The following is a 12,000-nucleotide window of genomic DNA, read 5'->3' on the forward strand; positions in this document are numbered from 1 at the left end:
GGGCTAAATGAACACAGGCAGATAAAAGAACAGGTTCAATTTTGTGAGCCTACAGGCTGTTGATGAAGAAAACTTCGTTACCTTTATTTTCCAATGGCGTGGGTTCGGAGTGCAGTGACTGCTAACGATCCAGCAGGGATAAAGGCTTGAAGCAAGCAGAAATGCTTACAGTGTCTATGGCAGCAAAATACACATTTTGGGAACCAAGAAGTATACTGACACTGTTTGTATTATGTTTTGTCAAATTTACAGCGTATTGAATTTATGATGATTCTGTCTAGATAATTCTCTTTTCCTTTAGAGATGTCTGTATACTTGCCACTTGCAATTATTTTCTGGGTTTTAGTAGTCTAGAATTGAGAGTAAAGCCAACATTCTCTTCCAAGTCTATTTAAGAAAATATCGTAGTTTATTTGGAATGCAACAATGAATTGGTAAAAGTTGTCTTCAATGTTATTAATTTTTATTATATATAAAGAGCACCCTATTTATAGATGTGAAATATTGAAATATGACTTAGTGTTATTCTTTTCCATTTTTTATATTGTAGGTCAACTTTTACCAATTTGTTGCTTTGTTGAGTGGTAGATATTTCATTTATTCAGTCACTGTGTAGTGAGTGCTTTTTATGTGTTGAGCCTATAATAGGAGCTGGGTTTGTGTGTGTGCGTGTGTGTGTGTGTGTGTACTAGTATGTCTTGTTCTCTAGGCTGCAAGCTTCATAATGGTTAGGAGCTTGCCCACTTTATTCACTTTTGTGTTGTCAATACATCATAGGTAGTTAATAAATAATTTTTGAAATAAACAAAGACAAATGATGCCTGAACAAATAGAGAATGTGGAGAGAGTAGTATCACAGAAACTAGAGGGAAGAGAACATTTAAAGAAGGTGAGAGATGCGTTTAAACAATAAATCTTTCTTATTAAATTAGCCATAATTAGTTAGAAGATATATTGAGGGAAAAAGACCCATTTAGAATCACTACCACTACCAACAACAATAAAAACCTAGTAACAAACCCAGTAAAAATTATGCAGATCTACAAATTTTTGGATTACAAAATCCGGTGTTCTAAAAATGTCAATTTTCTTCAAATTAATTTTAATGTAATGCCAATAAAAATTGCAGTATTTTGTTTATAATTTATATATTGAAGTTCCCTTGGATGAAAAAATTTAGAATAGGCAAGATAATTTTGAGAAAAAAAGGATAGATAGCATGGATGAATAGAATAATGAGCAGGTCTTTACAATAATAAAATTATTTTTAAAATTTAAAAAAACATATTTGATTTTTTTTTCAAGCACACCTTTTACTTTGCTCTTGGGACCCTAATAAACAGCCCAAGAAGCGAAATGGAGAAGACTCACCATCTCCTCTGAGATAGCATTTAGTGTGTGTGTGTGTGTGTGTGTGTGTGTGTGTACACACACTAAAGTTCTTATTAAGAATATTTAAACCAATGGAATACTAGTAAAATCCCAGATAAAAATGAGAGCTAAATATTCAGTTTATGGTAAAGATGACATTTCAGAACTCTTGGGAGAAGAGGTGTGTTATTCAATAAATGGTGCTCACTTAATAAATTAGTGAAAGGTTCAGAGAGTGGCTGAGGTTGCATACCTATGACATGAGGCCATAATGCAGCGGTTTTCAGCCTGTGGGTTGAGACCCCTGAAAATACATCCTGCATATCATTACGATCCATAACAGTAGCAAAATTATAGATAGTTATGAAGTAGCAACGAAAATAATTTTATGGTTGGGGGTCACCACAACATGAGGAACTGTATTAAAGGGTGGCGGCATTAGGAAGGTTGAGAACCACTGCATGTATCAAAAGAACTTTTATTTCAAGCACCTGGCTGCAGGTGGGCTGAGTCCGAAAAAGGAATCAGCAGTGACTGAAGGGAGAGGCAGGTTTTTATTAGCTTCTGCCGGCTGCAAGCAGTTCTGCTGATGTACAGAGCTTGACTGGCATGTCTTGTCCGTGGCTCCTCCCGGCGCCAGATGTCCAGTGGTAGGCTATGCTGTGCACGAGGCTGCACTGCGAGCCTTCTGCAAGATATCATCTAAGCACAATAAGTTTCCTCTGCCTATTTTATTCTCTTTAACCCTTTCAATTAGTTTAACTCATTTTGAGAGAATACATATTTAATCTTCAGGTCAAAATTAAATACTAGATAGATAATTAATTTTTTAAAAAGAAAACTAAAACTATATAACAACCATTGGTGAAATTTGATAGGATTTGGTTAAAATTAGTTTTTGTTAAATTTGATGGGGTGACATTGGTTAACAAGATTATATAGGTTTCTATGACATCTCATCTGTATATTTCATTGTGTCCCCACCACCCAAAGTCAGATCTTCTTCCATCTCCATGTATTTGACATTCTACCCCCGATCCCATCCCTCTGGAGATAAGTCAGACACAAAAAGTCAAGAACTATATGATTTCACTCATATGTAGGCTATAAAACTGAAAGCAACAAATGAACAAATAAGAAAGGTAAACAAAAACCTCATAGACACAGACAGGATTTAAAAAAAAACAAACACTACAAATATAAGGGCGGATTTGTGAGATGGTGGTATCTATGCTCATAACAAAGGGAATTCTTTTTGAAGAGTAGCTTAACAGTATAGATCAGACTTTAACAATATCTTTCATCATTTACATAGAAATTCTGCTTCTAGATACTTTATCCTGAGGAAACCATCAAAAATAGGCAAAACAAACAAACAAGCAAACAAAAATTACCACAAGGATATCTATCACAGTTTTTTTTTATTTCTTTTGTTTTTTGGTCCTTCTTTCTTTCCTTCCTCCCTCTCTCCTTCCATTCCTCTTTGCTCCCCCCCTCTTTCTTTTTTTCATTCCTTCCTCTTTTCCTTTTCTTTTTTGTTTTTTCTTTCACATGGTTTTCTATAATAAGCTATTGCTTTGCTGATTAAAATTATGGTTCTTAGTTTTTGGAATAATGAGATTTTTCCAGGAGAATAAAGCCCTAATGATGATTTTAAAGCATAATTAGCAACACAATTCCATTCTTTCTGAGTCTCTACCATGTTCTTCTAAAGCAGGGATATGGATACGTCTGGCCTATAGGCCATACGAGGCTCATGAAATAATTTGGTCTAGTCCTGCCAAGGGATTAGGGGTGAGTTAAGTGTTTGACCAAATATAGCAGGCTAATTTTTAAGTTGATAATTTTGTATGGCCAGCGAATGATGTTATAAATATCCAAATGGCCCGTGGCAGAAAAAAGGTTCCCCACCCCTGTTCTAAAAAATAGTCTTTTCAAAATTTGTTTAGTAAGGACATGGTTACCTAAAAAAGATCACTATATGGTCATTTGTCCTCATTAACAAGTAAGTTGTCAATGGAACATAAATTATTTTGTAAGAATATCATCAAATTCTTCTTAGAGTTTACTTCCATATTATTTTGTGATAATCATTAAGTTCCTGAGAATAACACAGTACTACTAGATTGTGCAGAAGGCTGTGTGACTATCCTGTCATAGGAAGTCATCTCTGATTTCACCAGCAAAAACTGTTTCTTCTCTCTGCTTGTATATTTTATTCTTATTTCCTATAAAGGTAGTTTTTTTGTCTTGTCTTTTTTATAAAAGATCATCCATAGTTATTAAGCAAAAGGGAAATGGTAATTTACTCACTTTCAGAGGCATAAAAGTGTGTAATCTATTTTTAACTTGCTAAAATATGTGTGTGATTTTTAATGCATAAGAGGAAAAATAATCTCAATTAGCAGGGCAGGTCACTAATTTGGAATGCCTATTTCCCCACAATAATGGATTTTATAATACCTTTCAAAGACAACTTAGTAGCAAATATATCTTTTTGTGTCTGCCTATTCATATAATTCACAGGTGAGCACCAATATAAAGAACAAGAATCATATTGATGAAATCACTAAAGGTTGATAAGTAACCTTATAGTTGAAATTAGACAGGAAAAAATTTAGGTATTCTTCAGATTAAACAATTTGAAAATCATAATTTCAAACTTTGTTTTCTATTATACCAGCTAAAGGTTCTTTCTTTTATTATCCAACATTTCCAGCTAGCTGACTTCAGCTCTTCCTAAATCTACAGACATCCTAATTTTGAGCCATTATATAATGAAAACATTGGGTGTAATTTCCTTAGGTTTCTAGTTCTTAGTTGCCCTTCTTACTGCAGATCTTTATACTGTAGCTCATGATTATAATTTGCATAAATGAAATTCATATTTATGAGTACAGATCTTGAAGCAACTGACAGGTGCAAGGTTGTCTACCATGCCAATTTATTGTTTGTTGTGTCATTTAAAAGAGAACTGCTCTCCATGTTTTAAAGCAGAATACCATGCTGTGGTTGAATTGGAACCAAAATCTAAAATGAAATAAAAGTCTCGTAGCTTTTCATTTTTATGCTTTTCTATTATGGAAATGTTGGTAGCAGGGACTAGTTGAAAAAGCATTTAACTAGGCTTATTCTGTCCACTAGTAGACTCTAAACATCCAACCTTTTCATTTCTCTTGCTCTTATGTTTCAGGGCATGCATGAGCTCTTAGCGCCTATAGTCTTTATCCTCCACTGTGACCACCAAGCTTTTCTTCATGCCAGCGAGTCTGCTCAACCAAGGCAAGTTTTTATATGAGCTCCATCTGTTTTTCAAGGCCTGTTGTAATCTTTTCTTGCCTCAAAATTTTTTAACTTGAAGGTATTTTTGTAAATTATAAACATGTGGTTGTGTTTCATGTGGCTGCTTGTTAATTCCACTTAGTTGCATTAACATGGTTAATAGTAGTAATCTCAGTTCAGCTATGGGCAAATTTGGAAACATAAATATCTTTGCAAATCTTAAATGTATACCAAAGAATGACATAATTAATGGATCAAGAAGAAGAAATTTTTGTTGTAATGACAAAGTGCTAGATTGATTGTATTCATATACATTATCTTCTAATGCCCCATTCTTTTACTACAAGCTGTATGGGAACCTTCTCTGGGAGATACTTACTCCAAGTTTGAGTCAGTTCAATTCATAAGAGAAAGGAACTAAAATCTAAAACAAAATAAAAGTCTCAGGTTGTAGCTCTTTATTTTTATGCTTTTTTTTATTATGCAAACTTCTAGTCTAGCTTTTGAGATTCATTAAACTTAGTCTTTCCAGCAAATAACTTTAGTAATTGTATTTAACTTAAGCTAGTAGTAAGAATTTATTTTCTAACTTAAGATACCCTAACTGGAGAAGCAACCAGGAAGCATTTTAGGAATAGAGAGCAAGGGATTATAAAACTTTGTCAGGGATATTCCACCCTAGTCCAGCTATATGCAGGAAAGAGAAAGAAAACACACAATATCTTTATTAATCAAATGTAGCCATCCATTTTGCTGAACATAGACTAGGGCCTTTGTTAAATTAACTTTTGTTTACTATATTACACATTAGTATTGTCTAGTTCCTTTTGAGTTTTTTTTTATATATTAATTTTTTACAGAGAGGAGGGGGGAGGGATAGAGAGTTAGAAACATCGATCAGAGAGAAACATCGATCAGCTGCCTCCTGCACACTCCCTACTGGGGATGTGCCCGCAACCAAGGTACATTCCCTTGACTGGAATCGAACCTGGGACCCTTGAGTCCGCGGGCTGACGCTCTATCCACTGAGCCAAACCAGTCAGGGCTGAGTTTTTTTAATTATACTGAGTTTTACAAGATCTATCTGTAGTAACCATGTCTTAATTACATTTGTTTAGTAATTTTAAAGAATGATAAGGATGAAGTTAATATGAGATTCTGTTTTCATGTTAGTTTTACCTTTGTTAAAACATGTAGGTGGAATATACTTAATAGGAAAGTAAAGATGATTGAAAAAATAGCTTTTAAATGAGTTGAACATGCTTCTTTAGCTATTTCAATCCACTAAAGTGTAAAAGCAACACTAAAATAGATTTGTAAGAGGTGCTGTCACTGATTAATTTATGTTGAAATGTAGTAAAAATGGAAGTCATTAAAAGAAAGTAAGTTAATGTTTTGATATGACATATTTGACGAGTAACCGTATATTTTTGGGCATTATTTTGGAAATAAGTAATAGATTTTGGAGTAATCAATGTATTCTAGATCAGGCACATTCAGTGAATATGTTGTCACATTTGTATTTGTTACTTCGAATAATTATATAGTTATTTCATTGTGGTACAGGCAAGGCAGCTAATTTGTTTTTTATATTTAGAGAAAGGAAGGATAAACATTTGTTAATGGAATTGCTCTTTTTATTAAAAAATAATTTTTTAATTTGCACATTATATGTAAGTTGGCTTGTAAATATAGAGTAAGGTAACCTTTGAATCACCTTTTGTTACAAAATTACACATTTTGATTTGTATGTATTGTTTTTTTAAGTGAGGAAATGAAAACGCTGTTGAACCCTGAGTATCTGGAACATGATGCCTAGTAAGTACAGATACTTTCTGATATTTTTATTTTTTATACCATATTTACTTCAGCGAAGGTTTAACAACATTATATTATTTTCCTTCATTTTAGTGCGATGTTCTCTCAACTTATGGAAACTGCTGATCCTTGGTTTTCTACTTTCGAGCATGATAGTCAAAAGGTAAATCATATAGTACAGATCTTTTCAGTATGTTTGAAGGAACAAATAATTTCAGTAAGTAATGACATATCATCAGAGAATAAAAGCCATTATCCTATATAATAAAAGCCTAATATGCAAATTGTCCCCTTGACCCGGAGTTTGACCAGGAGTATGACCAGGGGGTGGGGTTGGCAGCCAACTGCCTGCTGGACCCCACCCATGCACAAATTTGTGCACTGGGCCTCTAGTAATTACTTTAAAAGAAAATATGAAAATACCTGTGGAATAAGATCGAACTGGGATTTAAACCATATCTCTAATAATATTGGCAGATATATACAAAGGTAATTTAAAAATTTTTGTGTAAATAAGTGGAAACTTCTTTTATACATGTATATAATATTCATGCAATGTAACTTACTTAAAATTATTATAAATTTTTAATAAAGTGCATTTATCTACCTGATCTGTTGCTGTCTTAGTGAGTTGATAGACATATTATTAACTAAAATGCATAGATAAACTTTGTAACAAATAGGCTATTTTATTTTTACTAATGCATCCCTATGGAATTTACACATTTAGCATCAAACCATTTTTTCTTACTTTCTCATATTCTTATTTTTTAATTACAAGTTTTACTATGATATAATTAATATACGGTAACATTCACCTTTTTAAAGTGTACATTAGTGAGTTTTATTTATTTATTTTAAATTTTGTTTTATTGCTTAAGGTATTACAAAGAGTATTATTATATATGTCCCCTTTTTTCCCCCTTCTTGACATTCCCCCGGCATATTCACAAGATTGTGGAAATACCTTCGCATCTAATTTCAAAACATTTTCTTCACCTCAAGAGAAAATCCTATACCCAATAGCAGTCACTCCCCATTCCCTCTTCCCAGAGCCTCTGCTGTTACTAATCTACTTTGTATTTGTACTTGCCTCTTCTGGACATTTCATACAAGTAGAATTATACAATATGTGGCGTTTATGACTGACTCCTTTCCTTTAGCATGTTTTCAGTGTTCATTCATGTTGTACCATGCATCAGTACTTCATTCGTTTTAGTGGCTGAATAATATTTCATTGTGTGGATATACCACATTTTGTTTAACCATAAATCAGTTGATGGACATTTGGTTTTGTTTCACTTTTTGCTTGCTATGAATATTGTGTACAAACGTCTGTGTGAACAAAAGTTTTTTGTTCTTTTGGCCTGTCTCTAGGCATGAAATTTCTGAATTATCTGTTATTGTAAACAAACATATATGCTAACCTAGAGATCATTATGATATTTTCATTTTTATTATACAATATTGGAAACATTGCAAATTATTCTGGCAAGGTATGTTAAGAGTTTGGGACATATTATGTTTTATATGGTTAATTTATTTTATATTGGTATAATTGATTACATTCTGGTTAGAAACCATGTATTAGTCAGTCACTTCATTCCATCTCTTAAAAAAGGAAATGGATAACTAATGCTTTTTATGCCTTTGGTCTAGGTCAGGGCAAACTGCTGCCTGTAAGCCAGTTTGGCCTGCCATCTGTTTTTGTACAGCTTGTGACTTAAAATGGCTTTTACATTATTAAATGGTTGAAAAAATATGAAAAGAAGAATAATAATTTGTGTCAGATGAAAATAATATGGAATTCAATTTCCATGCCTATAAAAGAAGTTTTACTGGGATACAGCCATGCCTGTTTGTTTACTTTTTGTCTGTGGCTGCTTGCATGTTACAACAGCAGAGTTGAATTGTTGCAGCACAGACTGCATGACCTGTCAAGCCTGAAATATTTACTGTCTGGCTCTTTACAGGGAAAACTTGCCAACCCCTAGCCTTGGTGATAAAGTCTCCCTTCAGCAGAACTTGTTACCTTCTATAAGGAAAATTAGAGCAGAAACTTGCTGTCACTGTATATGATGAACTACACATGTTGTGGAACAATAACTTTATATTCTTGGCAAGTGATTTGATGAAGTTGTAGACTTATGTGAACATCAGAATTTTGAGCAGAGAGTATTTGAATACATTTAATACAGGCATCATGATTATTTTATACAGTGGTCATTTTGTATTTTATAACTTATTCACTGTATCTGAGAAACTGAGTGATAAACATGTGAGTTACCACTTTTCTTAGTTTTACCTACTTATGTTGATATCAATGAGTCAAGTTCATGAAAATGACTAAGATAATGCAAAGAAAGGCATTCATTTTATCAGTGAACACATAGATGCTGTGACCTCTGAACACTTATATTACTTTCATGTCAGTGAGTAAAATATTCCTTAAAAGCATATCTAATGAATCCCTTTTTATTATTTTTGATTCTCTCACCTTTTTACAAAGAAGTTTGAGAAGTTAATATACCACTCCCATATTTAGCTCTTCTAGTTCCTTTGAAAATTCAGTTATATCATTTGCTGCTTATTTCAGCAGACATGTTTTTCCTTAGACTTGTTTGATGAAGAAAGCAGTGCATTGGTTTACATAAAGGCATAAAATCATTATCTTGTTGCAGTTTGTGGACTGGCTCTGCTTTGCAGAACACGTTGACTGCTTAATAAATGGTTAGAAAAATTTTCTAGTTTTATTGGTAGTTGTGGCTGTCTCATTTGATCCTATTTGTTAAATGCAAACAGCATTCTTTATTATAAGAAATCCTGATGATAAGGAAGTATTTTATAATAGCTCTAGCTTCTCTTTTGATTTCACTGTTTTAGCACTTAAGTGATCTAGAATATTACTTTTGAGTTTCTTAAATGTAAGAGATTTTGTTATAAGTATTCTGAGCACAGGAGAAATATTTCAAGCTATAGTTTATATAAGCCTTATACTACACATGAGTTTCTACTAAGCATTTGAAAAATGGACTACATATGCTATTGATTTAAGGATAACTCATTCTATTCCAACTAGAAATTGATTATATGGTTTCATTAAGTTAATATTTTTAAATAGCTTAATTTAGGATCACGCCAGTGATCGTATATCTGTGGTAGTATGTGTATTCAAAACCCTCAGAAGAAGACTAGATACAGTGATCTGTCTTCCATGGGATTCTTAGCAACCCTGTGTGAGGTCAGTGCCTCCACCCCACACTGTATGGAATTCAGCTGCACAGTGTTCTTCAGGAAAGGAAAACTGCATGACCAAAATACATAAAATGTTAAATTGCTTGTTTTTAAAGAAAATTTGGCTTTAGAATAAACACTGCCTTTTCAATGTGAATACTATCTTACAATTGACACCCATTCAAAAAAAACCAAACCAAACACTTATTTCAATTTAATATCAGTAGGAAAAAATTTTAACAAGAATTAAACTTTTTAATTAAATCTTCTTTAATTAAAAAAATTTAACAATTAAAATCTTTTTTAATTTGAAGAAATGTTAGCTATTACAAAATCAGAAAAAGGTGTCTTGGATGTATTATTTTTATAATAAATGACCCCAATATAGAGATTTCCTCTTCTCCTGTTTAAATAAATGAATACAAACCAATTGAATTATAAAAATTGATACAGATTTATATCCTTCAGACCTCAAGATACTAGGGCAGACATGCAGGAAGTACAAAGGACACATTTCTTTCTTTAAAAAATGTATGCTTTTATTGAGTTTAGAGAGAGGAAAGGAGAGGGAGAGAGAGAGACAGGAACATCCATGAGGGAGAAACATCGATCGGCTGCCTCCTGCATGCCCCCTACTGGAGATCACGCCTGCCACCTGGGCATGTGCCCTGACCTGGAATAGTCACCTCCTGGTATATGGGATGGTGCTCAACCAGCTTAACCACACCAGTCGGACAGGACACATTTTAAGACCAGAAATGATCCTGGAAAGACAGATGGAACCCCTTCCAGATACGTTTCTTTGTACTAACACATGCTCCTCCTCTCCTCTGTGGTTTCTACCAGTCTGATTAGTCATGCTCTCATGTAGAATTCTCAGTTATTTTCTCTGTAGTCCTCCCCTCCCAACTATGAGGGCAACAGCTTTTACCTTATTTTTGTGCCCCTGAATCTGGTCCAGTGATGAAAAGATTATGTTAATCTTAGAGATCTCACAGTTTAGGAGGTCAAGAAGTAGTAAAGGAGACTGTGGTAGTAGAGAAGAAGATAATAAAATAGGACTTGATCCTCATTTTTAAATATACTTGGGAGCTCTTCTGTGGAAACACTGGGGAGGGGATAAGAATGTCATCCCCAGGATCTGTAGAAGTGAGAATTCTGTAGCCTCACTAATGAATGAAAGGCCTTAGAAACCAGGCTAAATAATTTGGTGGGGTTTTTTTCTTGAGTAAAAATGATGGGGAGCTACTAAAATGTTTAAGGAGGGCAATTTGGCATGGTCTAATATCTGCTTCAGATAGATCACAAGCATTTTGGAAGATGGATTTGAAAGCCGACTACATTAGGGACAGTGAGACCAGTTAGGAAGATGGAAATAATTAGTGCTCCAAATCAGGTTATAACAGTATAGTTGAGGAAGAGGAGACATATAAGAATCCCCTGAGTGGTTCTGAGGAACTAAAATTGGTAAAGTGGTGTTCCTATTGGAGGATGGGTTGAGGTATGCATGGGGAAAGGATAAACGTGAGTTTGAGCAGATGATGAACTTAGTTGTGGGCCTACTGAATAAGACACCCTTTTAGCAATCTAAGATCTCTTGCCAAGATTTGAATGTATGGGGGAAACACTCGAGAGTTCTAGATTATGAATACAGATTAGAAAATCGATGGAAAGGGTTTTGGTTGAAACACTGTGGATGACTGAGATTATTCTGGGAATTGGGTGTAAGTAGAGAATAAAACTAAGACCAGAACTATGTGAAAAAGCAACATTTGTGAAGCAGAAACATAAATTTGAGCTACAGCAGTAGACTGAGGATGAATAATAGGCAGACAATCATGAGTGATGCTATAAATTCCATTTTAGAGAGAGGTAGAAATCAAGGACAATATCAGTAGTCAGACATAAATGTTTGAGGAAACCATCAGATTTGAGGGGGTAGTTGAAGTTTTCATGAAAGCATTACAGGAGTTACAGTTATATCTTTCATACTGTGGAACATGGGAGAAGATGTTGTACTTGGTCCATATAAATTGTGGTTTTTTTTAAATCAGCTATATTTTAGTCTGCTTAGCTATTTAAATTGATAAAGGACAGTTAAAGAACATCTTATTTTCTAGTTTTAGTTTCCTTTATTGCTGGGGTCCAACCCCAGCAGGTCCAGGGGTCCCCAAAGGTGTAGACGGAGTCAGCGAAGAAGGAATGACACGGAGACAGCGTTCAGTTGATCAGCAGCCTTGCCAGGATCTCTAGCCACAATCTCCAGCCAAGTTCTGTGTATGTTCTCTTGCTAGG

The 12,000-nt window shown here is 34.0% G+C and overlaps 1 protein-coding gene across 15 annotated transcripts in view; it reads left to right on the forward strand.

Annotated features, from left to right (window-relative positions):
• The window catches only part of TBC1D5 (TBC1 domain family member 5), a 431,389-nt gene that overhangs the window by 267,802 nt on the left and 151,587 nt on the right, over window positions 1-12,000 (forward strand). For all 15 annotated transcript variants that reach the window (XM_006770168.2, XM_015568088.1, XM_015568082.1 and 12 more), the window contains 3 exons: window positions 4,565-4,653; window positions 6,421-6,471; window positions 6,565-6,634. In XM_006770168.2, the coding sequence (XP_006770231.1) occupies window positions 4,565-4,653; window positions 6,421-6,471; window positions 6,565-6,634 (210 nt within the window). The remainder of the gene's footprint in view (window positions 1-4,564; window positions 4,654-6,420; window positions 6,472-6,564; window positions 6,635-12,000) is intronic.

Source organism: Myotis davidii, unplaced genomic scaffold (assembly GCF_000327345.1).
Source record: "Myotis davidii unplaced genomic scaffold, ASM32734v1 scaffold962, whole genome shotgun sequence".
Lineage (NCBI taxonomy): Eukaryota > Metazoa > Chordata > Mammalia > Chiroptera > Vespertilionidae > Myotis > Myotis davidii.